Source organism: Delphinus delphis, chromosome 21 (assembly GCF_949987515.2).
Source record: "Delphinus delphis chromosome 21, mDelDel1.2, whole genome shotgun sequence".
In the NCBI taxonomy this organism is placed as follows: Eukaryota; Metazoa; Chordata; class Mammalia; order Artiodactyla; family Delphinidae; genus Delphinus; species Delphinus delphis.
In genome coordinates, this window is record NC_082703.1 from 5518721 (window position 1) to 5542201 (window position 23481).

The following is a 23481-nucleotide window of genomic DNA, read 5'->3' on the forward strand; positions in this document are numbered from 1 at the left end:
CATAATTACCATTGAAAAGTTCATTTATAAACTTTTAGTCCACTTACATCTATTTAATTTACTTGTTCTGAACAATTATACTTGAATTACTCATGAAAATTTCATGAGCCATTAATTAAACAAAGCTAGCCATCCATTCTTAAGTTGTTTTTCTTGTTGACAAGTCACGCAAGTATCAAAAAAAAAATCACAAAAGCGAAGAACAAAAAATTATATATTTATGGTTCTTGTCTCTTTTTTTTTAACTGCCATGCTTGACATCAAGCAATTCCTTTTTATTATACATTTTGTCCTAAGGGTTGATTTATAATTTATAATCTTAAATATCTGGTAGAGATAACATAAGCTTATTTGAATAGTAAACATAGGTGGAAAAAATTGCATATCTGCATTACATATTTAAAGCCGACACCACTGAAGTTGTCAATTTATCAACAACTGTATCAACAATATAAGAACTAGCAAAAAGATTATTCAAGATCATGTGAACTTAAAAAAACTTGGGTTAGTTTCTGTATTCCTGAGAGTTTTAAGAACATAATTTATCTAAGTGCTCATTTATCTCTAAACCAATTTGAATAGAACTCTTTAAGGGATTTTATAAATTAATGTGATAATACCATCCAGAGGTAGGAAACTATCACACACCTATAACATACATATATATAGAAATACATAAACATACAGACACAAATAGAGAACTTAAGAGTTTTCATTTTAAAATTTTAGCCGTGAGTCAGTAAAACAGCAATACAATCTTATTTGTTTATCTCCACTTCGTATTTTCATCTGAATTGTCTCTGGCAAATAAAACAAGTTAAGGTCACCTGCCTACCAATACTTCTGGAGGAGACTTTTAAGATTTTCTCTTGCCGTGATACGTAATCTTCCTTTGCTGTGGTCTAAATTTTAGGCAACAGACTGAAGAGACATCTAACTGCTGTCTGGATGTTTCCAAAGCCCATGTGAGTGGACAAATCATTCAGTTCTATTTCCAAATAGCCTTTTGTTCTTCTTTTCAGACTCAGGTAGCTGCTTTCAAGGCTACCTGAGTTTCTTGAGAGCCCCCGATGGATGGCAAGGGACCAAAAATGGAAGTGGCTGTGCGGAGCTGAGGGGCTGCAGTGGGAGAGGAAAGTCTGACGGGTGTGCACAGAGGGATGGAGGAGGTGGCGGTCTGAAGTGGGACATATCAAAGGATCCAAGGGAACTGGGGGAAAGATTGATGGTGGTAAGAGGAGGACGGAGGAGCAGAAGCAACAGGGAGGGAGCAGTATTAGAGCAGTCAATCTGGGGAGATCTCAAGTTTCCAAAAGACGCCAACAAAGTTCCAAATTATCCTCAGCAAAACATGCCAACAAGAACAGAAGCAGACAGAGCTGGCATAGCAGAGAGTCAGCAGGATGTGAGAAGAGGTGGTTTAGTTGGCTGAGAAGTTCCAAAGGGAGAAGCCAGATCCAAAAGAGAGAACAGAGAGACTTCACACAGAGTCAGGAAGGAAGAAGCTGCAGCCCAGGACATCAGGGAGTAATCCCCATTCAGAACACGGAGCCAGGAAGACCTTCCAGCCCAGGAGGTACCTGTCGAAAGAAGCCTGGGACTCTAACCCAGCTTCGGAGGGTATACTCAAAACTGTAAAAATCAAGTCAGCTTCAACAGATGTTTGTCTGGAGCAATGGTTCAGGAGTCAGAGTCACCAATGGATCCCCGATCAGTCAGTCAAGGTGCATACTTAGGGTCCAGAGTGAGAGGTCGGGGGGTCCAGTGATGAATCTGATCCTATACGAGTCATGGCGCCATGACTGTCAGAGAAAAAAATATTCAGTGACACGTGTTAAAGATGGTGAGGCTAACCTTATTCAGGACCACTGCAATGGCATTTTACAGTGAGGGATAGAGATCAGACTCAACTCCAAGCACAGCATGGGCAGGTGGGAATTTGTACCCAATGAGCAGGGTGGGGGTCAGTGGATGGAAAATTACTAAGATGAAACACCACGGTGAAGGAAGCTCTGGCTAAACAGACTCACGGATTCTTACTGAAGACAGGCCACGGTGACCAGACATCACCCGAGGGGATGGCAGAAGATGAGGAATTTGATCAGATGTTGAGGGTGGGGGGTTCTTGCTAAACTCACTTAGCAGGGTTCTTGCTAAAACTGGATTTTCCAAGGAAGTGTAGACATGCACCCAGGGGAAAGTTCAGTAGCCTGACCAAAGTCTGGTCAAGCAAAGGACCTGTGTCATTTGCAGCAGCAATGGAGGAGCAGTATACTCATCTCCAAGGCTTATGGACAAGGCATGGATGCAGGGTGCCAGCTAGTGGTTTATGAAGTAACCCTTAACCTTCTAAACTCCAGGCTCAGACTGTCTAGACTGTTTAAGAGATGGAGAGATCGATGGTTTACGTGCAGTTTAATCAGTTACACAGCCTGACTTTAGCCACGTGACCAATATAGTATAAAAGACCCCTTCGGTAAACATGTGAAAAGGGCTACCCTGAAAAGATGATGCTTCAGTCATATCTCAGTGGTTTGTAATCTGAAGACAAAGCACATCTGTGCAACTGAAAAAGGACCCTGGGGGGGTCCGTCTGGAAGTGTTCAAACTCCTTGATGATCTCCTCTGCTTTCTTTGTCCTGATGTCCTGTACCCTTTACCTTTATGAAAGTTTCCTTGAGTGAGCTTCGGAGTAGCCCGTGGAGTTTTGAGTCCTTTCCATTATCCAACCCTGTTCAGTCACCGCCCTGTCTGTCCCCTCTCTCCCCAACACATACACACTCTTTGCTCCCTCTGGTGGTGAATTTAAAAAGAATAAACTGGAGATGGTACTTGGCTTTGCTCTGCCCTTCCTCTTCCTTGGAAGTCACTGCCTGCCAGTGGGAGCACAGATTTTGCCACGCTCCTCCAGGAGCAGGCCTGCCACCGTGCAGGCTGACGTGAGTGGATGAATCTGCCTAATCCAGGGTTCAGGACTGGCAGGTCCATCAGGCTCTCATTCTATGGTAAATCCTCTAACCCAGCCCTCATCAATAATAAAAGTGGTATTTTGACCTCCTATCTAACTCACCCTTTTAGTTTATGTTTAAAGTTGTTGAGCACAGGCAGAGAAAAGGTGGCCCCACAACCCACAGTCCCTGCCCAATAACCCAACAGAAGTAATTATGTCCATCCCTCTGCAAGGAGGCTTCATGTCTTTCAGCAAGGGATTCATGACCAAAAAAGGTTAAGACTGCCATTGCAGAAGCCCTGGGAGGAAAAAAATAAGCGCTCACTCAAACAGAGTCCCCCGTTCATTGATAGCCATAATAATAGGCTATCTACCCTAACTCTTTTTCGCTAGTGATCATTAGCTTTGATGACTGCCTTTCAAAGATATTCAAAGACCTGGCTCCTCTTAACAAATGCCTGGAAAAGTACATTTGCCCACTAATTCAAGAAGCATAGGGGGGACCTTCAAGATGGTGGAGGAGTAAGACGTGGAGATCACCTTCCTCCCCACAAATACATCAGAAATACATCTACATGTGGAACAACTCCTACAGAACACGTACTGAACGCTGGCAGAAGATCTCAGACTTCCCAAAAGGCAAGAAACTCCCCACGTACCTGGGTAGGGCAAAAGAAAAAAGAAAAAACAGAGGCAAAAGAATAGGGACGGGACCTGCACCTCTGGGAGGGCGCTGTGAAGGAGGAAAAGTTTCCACACACTAGGAAGCCTCTTCACTGGTAGAGATGAAGCTTCAGAGCTATGGAGGAGAGCGCAGCAACAGGGGTGCAGAGGGCAAAGCGGAGAGATTCACGCACAGAGGATCAGTGCCAACCGGCACTCACCAGGCCGAGAGGCTTTTCTGCTCGCCTGCCGGGGCAGGTGGCGGCTGGGAGCTGAGGCTCGGGCTTCAGAGGTCAGATCCCAGGGAGAGGACTGGGGTTGGCTGCCTGAACACAGCCTGAAGGGGGCTAGTGTGCCACAGCTAGCCGGGAGGGAGTCCGGGAAAAGGTCTGGACCTGCCTAAGAGGCAAGAGACCATTGTTTCGGGGTGTGCGAGGAGAGGGGATTCAGAGCACTGCCTAAACGAGCTCCAGAGATGGGCGCGAGCCGCGGCTATCAGCTTGGACCCCAGAGATGGGCATGAAACGCTAACGCTGCTGCTGCAGCCACCAAGAAGCCTGTGTGCGAGCACAGGTCACTATCCACATGCCCCCAAGGAGCCTGTGCAGCCCGCCACTGCCAGGGTCCCGTGATCCAGGGACAACTTCCCCAGGAGAACACACGGCATGCCCCAGGCTGTTGCAACGTCACGTCGGCCTCTGCCACCACAGGCTCGCCCCCCATTCCAATTATAACTACTGTACCCCTCCCACCCCCCCACCTGAATGAGCAAGAGCCCCCTAAACAGCCGCTGCTTTAACCCCCTCCTGTCTGGGTGGGAACAGATGCCTGGGAGCAACCTACACACAGAGGCGGGGCCAAAACCAAAGCTGAACCCATGAGCTGTGTGAACAAAGAAGAGAAAAGGAAATTTCTTTGTGCAGCCTCAGGAACAGCAGATTAAATCCCCACAATCAACTTGATATACCCTGCATCTGTGGAATACCTGAATAGACAACGATCATCCCAAAATTGTGGCGGTGCACTTTGGGAGCAACTGTAGACTTGGGGTTTGCTGTCTGCGATTGACTTCTTTCCGATTTTTATGTTTATCTCAGCTTACTGTTTAGCATTTGTTATCATTGGTGAATCTGTTTGTTTGGTTGCTCTTTTCTTTTTTTTTTAAACTATTATTATTTTTTACAATAATTTTTTTAAATTATTATTTATTTAATTTTTATTTTTTCTCCCTTTTCTTCTGAGCCGTGTGGCTGACAGGGTCTTGGTGCTCCAGCCTGATGTCAGGCCTGAGCCTCTGGGTGGGAGAGGCAAATTCAGGACACTGAACCACAAGAGACCTCCCAGCCCCACATCATATCAAATGGCGAGAGCTCTCCCAGAGATCTCCGTCTCAATGCTATGACCCAGCTCCACCCAACAGCCAGTAAACTCCAGTGCTGGACACCCCATGCCAAACAACTAGCAAGACAGGAACACAACCCCACCCATTAGCAGAGAGGCTGCCTAAAATCCTACTAAGTTCACAGACACCCCAAAACACGCCACCGGACGAGGTGCTGCCCACCAGAAAGACAAGATACAGCCCAACCCACCAGAACACAGGCACCAGTCCCCTCCACCAGGAAGCCTACACAACCCACTGAACCAACCTCACCCACTGGGGGCAGGAAACAAAAGCAACAGGAATTATGAGCCTGGAGCCTGAAAAAAGGAGACCCCAAACACAGTAAATTAAACAACATAAGACATAGAAAGGAGCAGCAGAAGGAGGAGCAAGCTAAAACCCCACCAGACCAAACACATGAAGAGGAAATAGGCAGTCTACGGGAAAAATAATTCAGAGTAATGATAGTAAAGGTGATCCAAAATCTTGGAAATAGAATGGAGAAAATACAAGAAACGTTTAACAAGGACTTAGAAGAACTAAAGAGCAAACAAACAATGATGAGCAACACAATAAATGAAATTAAAAATTCTCTGCAAGGAATCAATAGCAGAATAACTGAGGCAGAAGAACGGATACGTGACCTGGAAGATATGGCAAATGCTAATGGCCATAAAAGAGGAAATCAACAGTAACACAATAATAGTAGGGGACTTTAACACCCCACTTTCACCAATGGACAGATTATCCAAAATGAAAATAAATTAAGGAAACACAAACTTTAAATGACACATTAAACAAGATGGACTTAATTGATATTTATAGGACATTTCATCCAGAAAAATCAGAATACACTTTCTTCTCAAGTGCTCATGGAACATTCTCCAGGATAAATCATATCTTGGGTCACAGATCAACCCTTGGTAAATTTAAGAATATTGAAATCATATGAAGTATCTTTTGCAAGCACAATGCTATGAGACTAGATATCAATTACAGGAAAAAATCTGTAAAAAAATACCAAACACATGGAGGCTAAACAATACATTACTAAATAACCAAGAGATCACTGAAGAAATCAAAGAGGAAATCAACAACTACCTAGACAAAAATGACAATGAAAACACGACGACCCAAAACCTATGGGATGCAGCAAAAGCAGTTCTAAGAGGGAAGTTTATGGCAATACAATCCTACCTCAAGAAACAAGAAAAATCTCAAATAAACAACCTAACCTTGCACCTAAAGCAATTAGAGAAAGAAGAACAAAAAAAATCCCTAAGTTAGCAGAAGGGAAGAAATCATAAAGATCAGATGAGAAATAAATGAAAAAGCAATGAAGGAAATGATAGCAAAGATCAATAAAACTCAAAGCTGGTTCTTTGAGAAGAGAAACAAAATTGATAAATCACTAGACACACTCTCCAAGAAAAAAAGGGACAAGACTCAAATCAACAGAATTAGAAATAAAAAAGGAGAAGTAACAACAGACACTGCAGAAATACAAAGGATCATGAGAGATTACTGCAAGCAACTATATGCCAATAAGGTGACAACCTGGAAAAAATGGACAAATTGTTAGAAAAGCACAACCTTCTGAGACTGAACAGGGAAGAAATAGAAAATATAAACAGAACAATCACAAGCACTGAAATTGAAACTGTGATTAGAAATTTTCCAACAAACAAGAGCCCAGGACCAGATGGCTCCACAGGTGAATTCTATCAAATATTTAGAGAAGAGCTAACACCCATCCTTCTCAAACTCTTCCAAAATATGCCAGAGGGAGGAACACTCCCCAACTCATTCTACGAGGCCACCATCACCCTGATACCAAAACCAGACAAAGATGTCACAAAGAAAGAAAACTACAGGCCAATATCACTGAGGAACATAGATGCAAAAATCCTCAACAAAATACTAACAAACAGAATCCAACAGAACACTAAAAGGATCATACACCATGATCAAGTGGGGTTTATCCCAGGAAGGATACTTCAATATACGCAAATCAATCAATGTGACAAACCATATTAACAAACTGAAGGAGAAAAACCATATGATCATCTTAATAGATGCAGAAAAAACTTTCGACAAAATTGAACACCTATTTATGATAAAAACCCTCCAGAAGGTAGGCATAGAGGGAACTTACCTCAATATAATAAAGGCCATATATGACAAACCCACAGCCAACATCGTTCTCAATGGTGAAAAACTGAAACCATTTCCTCTAAGAACAGGGACAAGACAAGGTTGTCCACTCTCACCATCGTTATTCAACACAGTTTTGGAAGTTTTAGCCACAGCAATCAGAGACGAAAAAGAAATAAAAGGAATCCAAGTTGGAAAAGAAGATGTAAAGCTATCACTGTTTGCAGACGACATGATACTATACATAGAGAATCCTAAAGATGCTACCAGAAAACTACTAGAGCTAATCAATGAATTTGGTAAAATAGCAGGATACAAAATTGATGCACAGAAATATCTTGCATTCCTATACACTAATGATGAAAAATCTGAAAGAGAAATTAAAGAAACACTCCCATTTACCATTGCAACAAAAAGAATAATAAACCTAGGAATAAACCTACCTAAGGAGACAAAAGACCAGTATGCAGAAAACTATAAGATACTGATGAAAGAAATTAAAGACGATACCAACAGATGGAGAGATATACCATGTTCTTGGATTGGAAGAATCAACATTGTGAAAATGACTCTACTACCCAAAGCAATCTACAGATTCAATGCAATCCCTATCAAACTACCAATGGCATTTTTTCACAGAACTAGAACTAAAAATTTCACAATTTGTATGGAAACACAAAAGACCCCGAATAGCCAAAGCAATCTTGAGAAAGAAAAGCAGAGCTGGAGGAATCAGGCTCCCTGACTTCAGACAATACTACAAAGCTACAGTACTCAAGACAGTATGGTACTGGCACAAAAACAGAAATATAGATTAATGGAACAGGAAAGAAAGCCCAGAGATAAACCCACGCCCATATGGTCACCTTATTTTTGATAAAGGAGGCAAGAATATACAATGGAGAGAAGACAGCCTCTTCAATAAGTGGTGCTGGGTAAAATGGACAGCTACATGTAAAAGAATGAAATTAGAACACTTCTTAACACCATACACAAAAATAAATTCAAAATGGATTAAAGACCTAAATGTAAGGCCAGACACTATAAAACTCTTAGAGGAAAACATAGGCAGAACACTCTATGACATAAATCACAGCAAGATCCTTTTTGACCTACAGAAATGGAAATAAAACAAAAATAAACAAATGGGACCAAATGAAACTTAAAAGCTTTTGCATAGCAAAGGAAACCATAAACAAGACGAAAAGACAACCCTCAGAATGGGAGAAAATATTTGCAAATGAAGCAACTGACTAAGGATTAATCTCCAAAATTTACAAGTAGCTCATGCAGCTCAATCAAAAAAACAAACAACCTGGGCTTCCCTGGTGGCGCAGTGGTTGAGAGATCGCCTGCCGATGCAGGGGACAAGCTTTCATGCCCCGGTCCGGGAAGATCCCACATGCCACAGAGCAGCTGGGCCCGTGAGCCATGGCCACTGAGCCTGCGCGTCCAGAGTCTGTCCTCCGCAACAGGAGAGGCCACAACAGTGAGAGGCCCGCTTACCACAAACAAACAAACAAACAACTCAATCTAAAAATGGGCAGACCTAAATAGACATTTCTCCAAAGAAGGTATACAGACTGCCAACAAACACATGAAAGGATGCTCAACATCACTAATCATTAGAGAAATGCAAATCAAAACTACAATGAGGTATCACCTCACACCAGTCAGAATGGCCATCATCAAAAATATCTACAAACAATAAATGCTGGAGAGGGTGTGGAGAAAAGGGAACCCTCTTGCACTGTTGGTGGGAATGTAAATTGATAGAGCCACTATGGAGAACAGTATGGAGGTTCCTTAAAAAACTAAAAATAGAATTACCATATGATCCAGCAATCCCACTACTGGGCATATACCCTGAGAAATCCATAATTCAAAAAGAGTCATGTACCACAATGTTCATTGCAGCTCTATTTACAATAGCCAGGACATGGAAGCAACCTAAGTGTCCATCGACAGATGAATGGATAAAGAAGATGTGGCACATATACACAATGGAATATTACTCAGCCATACAAAGAAATGAAACTGAGTTATTTGTAGTGAGGTGGATGGACCTAGAGTCTGTTATACAGAGTGAAATAAGTCAGAAAGAGAAAAACAAATGCCGTATGCTAATACATATATATATGGAATCTAAAAAAAAAAAAATGGTTCTGATGAACCTAGGGGCAGGACAGGAATAAAGACACAGACGTAGAGAATGGACTTGAGGACATGGGGTGTGGGAAGGGTAAGCTGGGACGAAGTGTGAGAGTGGCATGGACTTATATATACTACCAAATGTAAAACAGATAGCTAGTGGGAAGCAGCTGCATAGCACAGGGAGTTCAGCTCGGTGCTCTGTGGCCACCTAGATGGTGGGAGGGACATGCAAGAGGGAGGGTTTATGGGGATATATGTATACATATAGCTGATTCACTTTGTTATACAGCAGAAACAAACACAACATTGTAAAGCAATTATACTCTAACAAAGATGTTACAAAAAAGAAAAGAAAAGAAAAAAAGAGCATAGGAATGCAGACCAGACATCGCACATGTATATACATCACTAGCCTTACTGAGGTGGGATCAGGTGAAAACATGACAAAATGAGAAGAGATTAAAAAGGGGGGTGAGAGACCACTGCTATGGACTGAATGTTTTGTCCCCCTCCCAAAATCCTTATGTTGAAGCCCTAACCCCCAGAGTTGCTGTATTTGGAGATGTGGCCACCTAAGGAAGTTATGGTTAAATGAGGTCATAAGGCGGACCCCTGAGCCAACAGGATTAGCGTCCTCACAAGAAGAGAAGCCAGAGAGCTCGCTCATCCATCTACCCCGCTTCCTGTGCACACAGGCCAAGGAGAGGTCATATGAGCACTGGCCAGAAGGTGGCCATCTGCAACCCAAGAAGAGAGCCCTCACCAGACACTAACCCTGCTGGCACCTTGATCTTGGACTTCCAGTCCTGTGAGAAAATACATGTCTGTTGTTTACATCTGTAGTACTTTGCTGTGGCAGCTCTAGCAGACTGATAAAACTACTAAAGACTTCTTTACCCCCTGCTCAGCTGTTTCTTGGGCCGATCATGATTTTAAAGTTTTCTTAAATACAACTTTCTCTTCCTTTAATTTAGATTTATTTTCCTTTGCTCTAATGTCAATGGAAATGCAAAATAGTATGGCTTTTTCCATACATCTACTCTTATTTTCTCACCTTTCTATCAATCTACTAAGCAATATCTAACTAGAAAAGATACCCATATAGCACTGAAAAAAAAATTACTGAAAAGCCAAAGTAAATTAAATTTCTTACTTATTCCTTTCCAAGTGAATAATATGCTCTTTTCCTTCAGCTTGAATGACATAAGATACCTAAATGCACAAAGGAGAAAAGAACAATAAAACACTATCTTCTAAATAACTTTTCAACAACAGAAATTCCATCCTGAATGAAAATAACTTGGTACTGACCAGAACTATTTTATGAAAGAACCTTAAATATACTCGTAAATCATAAAAATATACTCTGATCATCCCTACCTTCCTTTAATAAACTACTGTGGAAAACAACCTGCATGTTTATCTAAACTCTTCTTAAATTCATTTAAAATTGAGCTATAACTTAAGGGATTATTTTTACTAAGTCCATCCCTGTATTACCTATAGTATAAAGTAGTTCTTCCTTTCGTTTTAAATGAAATGAACCTCTTAGTTTCAAAAGATATTCCCTCGTTCTGGTTAGACGAAATTAATAGCCTTTTATGATTTTATATCTTCACATGGCTCAACACATTTCATCGCTTCTAAACAGACTTTCCCCCCTCACGTGAACATCTTTGAAATCCGGATACATTGTACAGAGGCAGAGCAGTCTAACTGGTAGCACTCTGTTCCTTTCTTAATTAGTGGTACATTAAATAACAGTGTGATGAGGCAACTTACACTTACACATCCGCAGCTTGTGGGATCCTCTTCTCTACCTCAAACGCTAAAATAACTTGCCCAGTGACTCACTGTTTCATTAGCAAGAAGCACTTTAATGTGATCTCTAGAACCAGGGGATTCAACTTTGCCATAATTCTAATAAAAAAGACAGTCATGGAGGGACTCAACAAACAATAATAGTATCAGGAGTGTCCTCTTATTCTCCCTACTGTTTCTGGACTCTAAGTGAATGTTTTGCCAAGAAACAGCAGGATCTCCTTTCCTAGGGCACTTCAACATCTGACTTCTAAGGCCAAGACTGAGATCCAGGTCCTGGGGTTCTGCTTCCACATCCTGTGTGGGGACCTCAGGACTCTGCCATCTACCTCTTTCTCCACTGAGGCATCAAAAATACCAAGCTCCTTCCAATGCCACAGTTTTAGAGTGTGTGTTTCTATCCTTTCTGCTCTTGGACAAACACAGGACGTAAAAACATCACTGTCATCTCCTCTGAGAAGAATTCTGATAATCTGAGAATTGTTTTGTGATATTACATTCTTCCCCCAAACAGCTGCCTGGGTTGCTCATTCCCTTCCTTCTGGTCTTTGCTCTGCTCCAGGGTTACCTTCTTAGTAAAGTCTTCCCGGGCTGTCCTATTAAAAAACACAAACCGTCCTACCCCCTCACCCCCACCCCCAATTCCAACATTCCCAACCCCCTCCCTGCTTTAATTTTCCCCATAGCACTTCTTACCATCTTAAGTAATCTCTATTATTAATCTATATTGCTTATTTGTCTCCTCCTCTCCTCCCACGAGAATGGAAGCTCCACAGGGGCATGGAGTTTGTTTTGTTCACTGCCATATCCCCAGTGCTTAAACAGTGCTTCCACGTCTTCCCCAAATATTTATCAGGGTGCATGCAGGACATTTACTACAATCCCAAGTATCTATGTGTGCAGTGTTGATAAAGGTCATCAGAGACACGATAAAGTAGAAAACATCGTCCCTGTGCTGCTAAGTGAAGAAAAGGGGAAAAATAACAATGAAAACACAAATTAATTCTACTCTAAAGGCAAAACAAAAATCAAAGAGTAGAATGTCCGGTTCAAAACAAGGAAAAATTACAAACTGTTCCACTGGAAGGAGATCTTAGAGTCATTTATTCCTTACTTATAAAGAAGTAAATGAAGACGAATGATCTACCCAATTCGTGGTAGCACCCAGAGGGAGGGCTAAAGCTAAAAGCTCCTGACGCTAACTCCAATGTTCTCTTCACTATGCCTAGTCCCTAAACAATGGACAAGCTGCCTTATCGTTAGAAATATATCGGCAATTCAGAGGTAATAAGCTAAACTCTCTATCCTTCATCACCTGTTACTGTTAAACTATAATAAAGTTAAATTATACTTCTATAAAGTTGAAGGGTTTGCAAAGTCAGTTGATATCCAAATATATTATTTCTGAGCTTTACAGTAAGAGAAAAATAGTATAAAAATTAATTTTTGTGCATAGGTTACCCTGTTAGCATATTATGTTTCTTCTGATATGGAGATAAAACTCATTTTTGAGCAAACATTCCCAGATATGAAATACATGCATATAACACACTACTATTCTCCAGTGTCAGTAAAGATACAGCATGTAGTACTCTACCTGTCACACACTGAGAGAGAGGTGAATTCTTATTCTTATAACAAGACCACTGTAACCATCACCAGTCAGGTAAGGGTCAGAAATCTATGTAACCAGCATCCTACCCTGGTCATAGAATTTTACTTAACTGACTATTTCATCCTCTTACGTTTCAAGTTGATTATTTTGTCTTTAAAAAAAAAAAAGCTACTAAGGATCAGTATGTCACTTTACTAGAATAATGTCCAATGGACATCAGTGCCGTAATCACTGGCTGACATTACTCACTGAACCAATCACTCCTGAAAATAACACCCTTGTCTTAAAAAAAGTGAAATTTAAATACATATATATTTCTCAAGAGATAACTTACCTGCTCTGAGTAGGGCCTAGGGGCTTCTCTTCTTTCTCTAGTTAATCTCCAAGGAGTTATTATTTCATAAGAAGAGAGATGGGAGGTCTGTTGAAAGCCTACAGAAAAGGGAATAACAAACATTATATAACAACTGAACCTGAAAAACTACATATCCTAAAATACAATGGAAATCAAAAGCTGAATGTTCAATTCATAGAAAAATCATCTGACGTTCCAACACTAAAATATATATAGTTTTATACAAAGTTTTATAGGAAAATAGCAATATACTAGATAAGTATGAGGGGGAAGAAATGTATTTCTTAAAAAAGGATGTCGGCCTTTATCCAAACAGTATATACACAGCAATCATTTTCAAACAATTTTTAGCTATAAACCCTAATCCCTTGTCTTAAAAGAAATCTTAAGGCATAAACACAAGGAAAAAACTGCTCCGGTGGGGAAATGGAGGGAAGGCATCTAGAACCTGGCACCGTTTACTACTGTCTCTTTTCCCACCCTCACCCAACATGAATGATACCCTGAGATGGTACGGGGATACTTACAATACGGTCAAGGACAATAAGAGGGAAAAGTTACTTTTAATGCCTGATGGATTAACTCTAATAAATACATACCTAACAATGTAGCAATTATCTCCAATGAAATTACTGCCACTAATCTGTCCTAAAAAGTTGAATAGATAAAATGTATTAAAAATAAAGTACTCAGAACCATCATGCAAGACTTCCTCCCAATTCCAATCTTGTATAGCTCATTACACAGTGGAGTCACGTCTGAGTGGGGCCTGGGTTCTAAACTCATCACTTGAGAGGGGAGAGGGATAAACCAGGAGTGTGGGATTCACAGATACACACCACTATATGTAAAACAGATAAACAACAGGGACCTACTGAAAAGAACCTGAAAAAGAATGAATATATGTATATGTATAACTGAATCACTTTGCTGTACACCTGAAACTAACACAACATTGTAGATCAACTATAATCCAATAAAATTAAAAAAAAAAAAAACCAAGGACCTACCATATAGCACAGGGAACTATATTCAATATCTTATAATAATCTATACTGGAAAATAATCTTTAAAAAAAAAAAATATATATATATATATATAAAAAACTGAATCACTTTGCTGTACACTTGAAACCAATACAATATTGTAAATCAACTATACCTCAATGAAAAAAAATAAGTAAATCTACCTAAAAAAATTAAAATGAAAATAAATAAGTAAATAAAACAATGAGCAGAAAGCCATGTTGATTCATTGCATTGAAGCAGTCAAGCAGGATTTATGTATAAATACAAAGTTTTATTGTTAGGTTTCCATTTTGTATTTTTGAAATTATCAAAGGTATTAAATAATCATATATTATTTAAAAAATAAGATAACTAGAAAAAAAGTAAAGTCATCACTTAAGCAAAATTTGGGTATAATTAAAATGGCCCATTCAAATCCCTTAGGAAGGCACACCCCATGTTGGCATCTGATACAGTCTCTCAATACATCCAACACATCTCTTCTTCCTCCAGCATAACTGCCAATGATGGCATGTCAGTTTGTTCAGAGAACTTGACGAAGTAGATGGTCACCATCTAAGGACCACGGATGAAAAACCTCTATCTCTATATATCTCCATATACCAAAACCACATTTGTTATGAGGAGGCTTGAGAATGGCATACACAAACAGAAACACTGAGGGAAGAACAGATTCACAGCTTCTACTCAGTGGGAATCAATTCAGGAAATAAATTCATTAAGTAGAATTTCTTGAACAAATAAATGTCATGAAAAGGAGGAAGAGGGGACCATTATAAATTAAAAGAGCCATATAACCAAATGCAATATCTGGACCTATCTGGATCCTAGTTAAAATAAATCAACAGAAAAAAAAAAATTCTGAGACAACCAGGGAAATTTTATAGATATGTGATCTGTATAGATATGTGATGATCTTGAGGAATTAGTATTAATTTTTTAAAGTGTAATAAGCATATTGTGGGTAATGTTTTCTTTAAAAGTCCTTATGTCATAGAGATTCATTCTGAATATTCAAGGGCAACATGATATGACATCCAGGATTCGCATCAAAATAATCCAGTGTGCGTTTGAGGGATGAGATATATATGAAACTATATTAAAACTGGGTAATGGGTACAGAGGAGTTCATTACTCTTCGCTCTACTGTTTTGTATGTTTAAAATTTTCAATAGTAAAATAATTATTTTTTAAGTAGTTATCTATAGGGAGTGGGATGAGAGGAGAGACTTTTCACTTTATAAGCTCTGTATTATTTATAGTGTCTATGAAACATTACAATTATAACATATATATATGAGACTATAAGATGTGTCATAACAAACATGTAAGTATCATAAGTAAATGTACCAAACTTGTTTAAAGCAGCTACCACGGTGGAATAGAACCAGAGAGTAATGAGATAAGGACTCAGACTTTACTTCCTGTACTCATGCACGTCCATATTGTTTGAATTTGTTTTTATAATGAGTATTTTGAAACCCCAAATTACCACTGAAATTAAAAGGGGGAAAAAGGAGTGTTTCTTCAATTAAAAAAGAAAAGCACAAACTATTTAAAGTACTGATTATCTACTATCTCAACACCTCCTGTCTTCCCATCAGCCTCATTAACCTCGCATCCAGACTATGATACCTTCTCACTCCCGCTCTCTCCTCTCCTTTGGATCCAAGTTCATTCACTCCTTAATTGCCTTATGCCTCTCAGATTTCTCAGATGCAGATTAAAATGAAGCATCTTCACCTAACCTTCCACAAGCTAACACTGTACATAAAAATGTCTATAACCTTGTCTAGTTTGGAATTTTTAAAGATACAATGTAAACAGGAAAATATAAATTAAATCTCATTCAGTACAACATGTCATACTAACACTCTGCAAATTCTTTACCCATCAACCCCTTAAATCTTATTAGGCATAACATACCATCTAAATGGGGCTTCACGTCATTACATAAAAATACCAGAAATAGACTCCAATACTCACAAAAGCAACCAGGGGCTGGCTGATCTAAGGCATACTTACGACATACTATGATAAAATATCCTTCAGATATTTGGAGTTGCCAAATGGGAGCCGTGTCAAAAGAAATCTGTGGGCTTGATAGAAGCAGGCTTCAAATCACTAAGTAGAAATATCCTTCATCCTAAATTAACTGAGGTACAGGACTATTTCCTCACCCAGAATAAACCTTTCAAGGACCTTCAGTTTTCTCAAATTCCTAAAAACACAAATTTCAATATTATCCTTAATATTTTTCTTTTAGATCATGGTAATTTGTTCAACTACTAAGACAGTCACTCTAGAAGTAATGGCAGGAACAGATGGCAGGAATAAATGCTTTCAGTGAGTTACAGAGGAGAAGCTCTGTGTGATAAAAAAAAGTCAATCATCCTGTGCATTTATATGCAACTTCCTATGATTCTATAATTATTTCAAAATAAAAGATTTCTTAAGTAAATCCTTACAGGCAGGGATTAAAATGTTAATAGGCTCAGGCAACTCTTATACTAGAAGCTAAACAATATGCAACTAAACTGAAATCTTTTCATCACAACTCAGAAGCAAACATCACAGAGAAAAAGAAATGCGTCAGAAACGACAACTACAAATGAGCAGGCACATATTTAAAGAGCTCTCATTTTGAAACATGTTAAGTGACTTTATAAGGTCACATAGCTAGTTTCAGGCCAGGACTGAAGCTATGGATCTTTTACGAAGATGGTTAGAGAAGAATGAAAGTCCAATAAAGGAATATAAGACACATTCTACCCTTTCTCCCATTTTAATGCACAATTCTTGTTTTGAAAAAAAAATTAAAATGAACCTTTTATTTTTTAAAGGCTTTCAAAATTATACCGCCCCAAAATAACTTCTATTTACATATAAGAGCTGTTATTCTGATACTGACTTCTTGGTTTTAAAATCCAAGGATCCACTTTCTGAATGCCATAGGAGTTCCAAAACATCATAAGAAATGCACATATTTTGGTTATGTCATTGAAAAACAATATACACTGGTTGTATGAAACCCCTTCTTCCTGTATTTTTTCAACATTCCTTCATCCCTAGTCCTGGCTTACTTTTATTCTTTTTCCCGTTCATACCTTGCATAGATTTTCCCCAAATTCCTTTTATTTTTTGTTTTTAATTCCAAATAGTAGCACTTGCTCGTGGGAATCTAGAGATCAAGTTTCCCATGTCACTATAGAGGACGTGCATCAACAGTATTTGTACTATAAAGCTTCAGCCTCAGCACTATTGACATTTGAGGCCAGAAAATTCTTTGCTGTGGGTGTTTTTCTGTGCAATGTAGGATAGTTAGGAGCATCCCTGACCTCTACCCACCACTGGCCAGAAGCACCACCAGTGTGACAACTAAAACTATCTTCCAGATGCCTTCTGGGGGCAAAATCACCCCCCCTGAAAACCACTGGTATAGAGTTCACAATGAAAACTAAAATCTTAATACAATCAGCTCCATGGAAAATACAAACTATTTTATCAGAATTTGATGCACACCATCAAAAGTCACATTACTAGAAAACATGGGCTGGAGATAAAAGTAAGAGTTGAGGGCTTCCCTGGTGGTGCAGTGGTTAAGAATCCGCCTGCCAACGCAGGAGACATGGGTTCCAGCCCTAGTCCGGGAAGATCCCACACGCCACGGAGCACCTAAGCCCGTGTGCCACAACTTCTGAGCCTGAGCTCTAGAGCCTGCGAGCCACAACTACCAAGCCCGCGCACCACAACTACTGAAGCGCACGCACGTACAGCCCGTGCTCCACAAGAGAAGCCACCGCAATGAGAAGCCTGCACACCGCAACGAAGAATAGCTCCCGCTCGCCACAACTAGAGAAAGCCCGTGCACAGCAACGAAGACCCAACACAGCCAAAAATAAATAAATAAAATAATAAATAAATGTATTAAAAAATAAGAGTTGAAACATGAAACTTAAAGTGTCTTAAATTTAGTAAAAGAAAGAAAAAGGTGTTAGTTGCACTTCTTTCTTCCTTTAACTCCTTAGATATTTTTACGTACTGTGTTTTGGAGGAAGCCTAAATACATGTTTTGTAATAGCATCTGAAAAACTGAGTCCCCCTAAAAATGAATCCCCTTACTTAGTTTATGATTAATCTCTCTATTCAAAACTTTATCCCCTTTCTTGCCCTCTCTGACCTCAATCCTGTGCTAACTGAACACTAATCAACCAGAGTTAGATGACTGAGATTGCTGTCATTGATAACATCATTATGTGCCTAAAACTGCTATTGTAGATACTACTATCATTCACGTACAAACTCAGGTTGCTTCTCCGGAGCAAGATGCCCTCATAGACCCCCAGCCATGGACCACCTGGCCAGAGAATGTAAACCAGAGGCATTCTGACTCCCAAAACCAGGATTAAGAAATGTCAGAAGATGATGATTAATCCCAGCATCTTTGTTCTTCCCCTCTAAAAAAAACAAAACAAAACACTTCACTCAAAAAGCCAAGCTGGAGTGGATCTGAGACTTATCTTCCACTCTCTTGCTTGGCGCCCTGCAACATACCCTTACTTTGCTGCAAACACCCGCTGTCAGAGTTTGACTTTCTGTGCCCTGGACACAGAAGCCCTTCCTCGGTTACAACTGTAGACGGATATAAGTTAAAAGAATTCTACCTAATTGCAAAGCAAACAAATGTAAACCCTCAGCCAAGGGTTTTTCTCCTTTCCTTCCCACCTATTGTGTAAACAGAGAACCACCCTTAAGTACTTTCACTATAGAAAATAAACCTGGGTTTCACATACAAGATGAAGAAGATAATTCTGTTGTCTGAGTTATTTCTTGAAGAGAAATTGCAATTAGATCCATAAATTGCTGTATTTTGGGCCATATCTTTCCATTCCATTCACAAGGTCAGTGCCCAGTAAACATATATTATATATTAATAGCTATCTTCAAACATAATTATAATTTCCACTGTTACGTCCTACATTCTGACATTTTTTGCGTTATAATTTGTTTTTACATTTACTCAGTTTTACATTTAAAAAGAAATAGGGCTTTTGCTATTGTTTGTTTGTAAGTGGCCCTTTGGGAAAAACACTCACCATTTATAAGATTTAATGCCCTAAAGAATTTAAATTCCTCTACCAAGGAATTTAAGTTTCTTGAAACCAAGGATGGTACCTTACTCATCCCCTATTTCCTGCACTGGTACAGTAGATATTCAACAAATGTATTGAGTAAATGACCTCTTTTGATCTTTACAGCTATACATACATAGATCTCATAATTGCAAATGATTCTGTACAACCTAAAATAAGCTTTATTTTTTATGATTAGCACCTTTCATATCAATTTTCCACAAATCCTCACGGCCCACAATTTGTCATGTTAATGCAATGCCACATTTCACTGTATGACTCTATCATTGACTGCTTACCCTCCCCTCGGAAGCAGCCAATGTGTCAATGGATGTGGAACAGGCTCTCCCAGGCTCTACTTGTATGAGAGTTCTTAGGGGCTACTAAAGGAAGGGGTAGGGGGAACCTTCCAAAAATGAGTTAAGCCATAAAAAAATCTCATTAAAAGGAAAATGTGTCAAAAGGAAAGAAGCATTTCCCATGGATGGGAATGGGTTTTATCCTACAGTATGCAAATGTTTGGCAGTGACATCATTTTTACTTATTATAAGCTGAAATACTCTAATTCTTACGTTAAAATCAACATAAACCGATACAAAAACAACTGCATATTTAATAACTGACCAAAGTATTTATAAGTGAACTTCTCAGGTTCCCTAACTCATTCTTGAAGGGTGTGATTCAAGCAGTACCCGACACATGATCACTTTGGGGAAAACGATTTGAAATAACACTTTCACAAAATGAAAAATAAACTACAGTAATATATGAACAAGACTACACAATTCAAAGTGCAATTCAACTTTAATTGGGTCCATGTTGGCCCCATTCAAAGGCAGGGTGGTTGGGAGGTTAGTTACTGAGATACCTAGAGGACCAGATTTACTTATGCGGCAGTCCCATAGTTCTAACACAAAGGTGGCATAACTCCAAGACTCTGCTATATACTAGGCATTAAAGAAAAAAAAGAAATATCATGAGGCTATCTATGTCATATATTTGAGCTTGTGGCTATTCCAAGAAAATGCTTCCGGTTACTTAAAGCTTGCATCTTTGGGGGGATTCTACCACAAACTAGGATTAAAAAAAAAAATATATATATATATATATATATATATATACATACACACACACACACACACACACACAAAGTCAACTTTGGTAAGGTAAAAATTATTTATTTATTTATTTAAATTTGGCCTCGCCACTCAGCTTATAGGATCTTAGTTCCCCCACCAGAGATCGAACCTGCACCCCCGGCCGTGAAAGCACGGAGTCCTAACCACTGGACCACCAAGGAATTCCCGGTAAGGTAAAATTTAAAATGTGTTTGGAAAACTGTCTTGGAACCCAGCAACTTGTTCTGTGCATATTTTAATTATAAATGTTTTATTTTTTTACATAAAAGTGAAACTCAAATTATCTTTATATTTAAAAGACTACATTCTCCTATTCGGCACAAACATACCAAATCCAAATAATTCACAGGCACCTAAAAACAAAATTAGTACAGACCTAAGTTCTTACCATGTAGTTCATCTTATGATTCATCATGAGTAAGCCTTAAATCTCATTTCTTCTAGAATTCTAGTCTTGAAAAACAAAAAAAATTCTAGGTCTGCACATCATAATCACTATCTTAAAAGAAGAAATCAGATGAGGTTTCATACCTGCCTGATTCCCTTTGTTATTGTTCACAATGATACAAAGTTACCTTTGTCAGCCCCAGTTTAAAAAAATATATAACGTTTACTGTGTCAGCTTTTGAGAATTTATACTACATTTCCTCATCGACACAATGTTATAAATGGTAAAAAAAAAAAAAAAAAAAAAATCCTACAAAACCTATTTAACTCCTAATGTAACCGGATGTGTAGGTGGTACTTACTGAGTACGCAAATTCCTCTTTCATTAGCAGAAAAGGTTTCAATGCTGCTTTAAACATCCTGTATTGCAAAAATTCGGTCAGCTGATTTTGGAAGAACATTCCCGTAGGGAAACATGAGTTGACTCACTGCACACTAGTACAAAAGCCTCTTAACTGCTCTCTCCCAGCCTCCAGTCCCTCCCTCCTATATTCTGTCCTCGACTGTGTAGCCAGTTATATTAACCGCAAATCTAGTTATGCCACATCCCTACTTAAAAACCATCCTGCCCAAAGAACTTCCTCCAGGGTAAAGTCCAAACCCCACAGCACATCACAAGAAGACTCTCCCCAGCTGGTAGCAACCTACCTTGGTTTTTTCCGTGCCTCCCTTTCATGTAGACTGCCTGGTGACATTCTCATCATTCCCTAACTATCCTCATACCTCTCCATACTCTTGCAAAAACCCTTCTGCTTAGAAAGAATTCCTATTCCTTTCCTTGAACATTCACCTATATAGATCAGTTCAAATATCACTTTGTCAATAAAACCTTCCCCTATATCCCTCAGATAGACCCAGCACATTTGGTCACCTTCTGCCCCTCCACAAGCATTGAGCTTGGTGTTTATAGGCGTTTGATAAACGCTGACTAAATTTTGAAAGCGTACACATGCTTCAGTGAGGGACTGGCCATAAACTGTTAAAGCTGCTGTTAAAAAACATAAGGATATTCCATCCATCTATATACGGGTATGCAATAAACAGAATCATGGATTACTAAAACTCCAGATGTTTAACCTACTTCCCCTTAAATGTTGGTAAATGTTAACCATATAGAATACCACAGCAAAAACCGTCTCAACCATAAAAGATTTGGTAGCTTCCCATCAATAAAGTTTCAGTATTTAGAGCTTCAAAATTCCTGCCATGGGGCAAACTTACCTAATTGAAAAAGAATAAACCAAACATAAGAAAAAACTTAAATTTAGTCCTGCACTGAAATCTTCACCTTTGAACAACTCTCAAGATAAAGATTTAGTAGAAACCCCCACTCTCCATCATACTCTATGGCTGATAAAGAAAACACAACCGTGCAAACAATAATTTAACACGAGCCAAAATAAAGAAAGAAGGTGTTTCCAGAAAGAAGCTAGTGTGTTGGCGGTTTGTTTCCACTATGTTTGGGTATCTCCAATACAAATATCTTATATATTCAAGGTTAGTTTCACAAGTCAAAAGCGATTTTACATAAATGATCTAATTCTCACTGTAATCCTGTGAGTTAAGCAGAGCAGGGATTATTCGTCCGTATTTGAGATATTACCAACCCAATAAAAAAGAAGATAAAAGACCGTTTGGCTATAGAAATGTAGCACTTCGTTTCCAAAAAAGTATTCTTACTACAACAAAATGGCCCAAGAAAAATATAAGAACCCCCCCCATTCCATCGCTAAATTTAGCTCTGTGTACCTAGTGGTGACTCCGCTAATAAAATGAACATCAAAATTTCAAATCATGATAACCTGGAGCAAAAGTTCCATCTCCCGGTCTGCTTCCCAGTGACATTGACTGTACAAGCAAGAGCAAGCTCCATTTCTCAAAGCACTTCTCAAAACCTCCACGCGCACCCAGCCTCCAAGGCTCTCAGCCGAGCCCCCGAGGTCAGGGTCGGACCCAGAGTCGCCCCGAGGGGGTCTGGGGGCCCCAGCCTTTCGCGAGATGGGGGTGGGGCGCGCCGCAAAAGGCTCTGCCCAGCATGAGACCGAGGACGAGGAACCAGACCCGAGAACAGTGCCGAGAAGAATTTGGGGCGCCAGACCCCGAGCTTCGGGTCCGAGCACTGTCCACACACAGCTGAGCGGCTCCGCCTCCGACTCCGGGTTCAGTCCCCAGGCCAGGCCCCTCCACTCCCAGTCACTACAGGGTAACTCCGAGCATCCCAGCCCTAAGAAACGCGAATCCCAAAGGGTCCTGGGGGCGGACACCCACCTGACCGAGCCCCACCGAGGGCTGGGCTCACCAAGCCGAACAAGAGCAGCCACAGGAAGCAGAGGGTCCCAGAGGGCGAGCCCGCGCCCGATCCCATCTCGGCCGAGTCCGCAGGTTCCCCTCAACACTCGGTCGCCCCTGCCTCCGCCCGCTCCACCATTTCCCAGCCCTGCCGGGGCCCCAGAGCTGGCAGCGATGCGCGCGCTCGGCACTGACGCAAGTCGGCTCTGGTCCGAGCTCGCTCCCGACGCGGCGCTGGCTACACTGACGTAGAGAGCGATCCGTCCCCGGCGGGAGAACGGACTTTCTATCGGGCCCCTAAGACCCTCACTAGTCTGCCCCGCCCATCACTATCCGCCCCGCCTCCTCCC

General features: G+C 40.1%; 1 protein-coding gene across 1 annotated transcript in view; it reads right to left on the reverse strand.

Annotated features, from left to right (window-relative positions):
• The window catches only part of ADAM9 (ADAM metallopeptidase domain 9), a 101385-nt gene extending 77982 nt beyond the window's left edge, over nt 1-23403 (reverse strand). Inside the window, exons 1-3 of the mRNA XM_060001458.1 lie at nt 23111-23403; nt 13076-13173; nt 10459-10517 (exon numbers count right to left, since the gene is read on the reverse strand). Coding sequence (XP_059857441.1) covers nt 10459-10517; nt 13076-13173; nt 23111-23207 — 254 coding nt within the window. The 5' untranslated portion in view covers nt 23208-23403. The remainder of the gene's footprint in view (nt 1-10458; nt 10518-13075; nt 13174-23110) is intronic.
• Nucleotides 23404-23481: the final 78 nt, after the last annotated feature.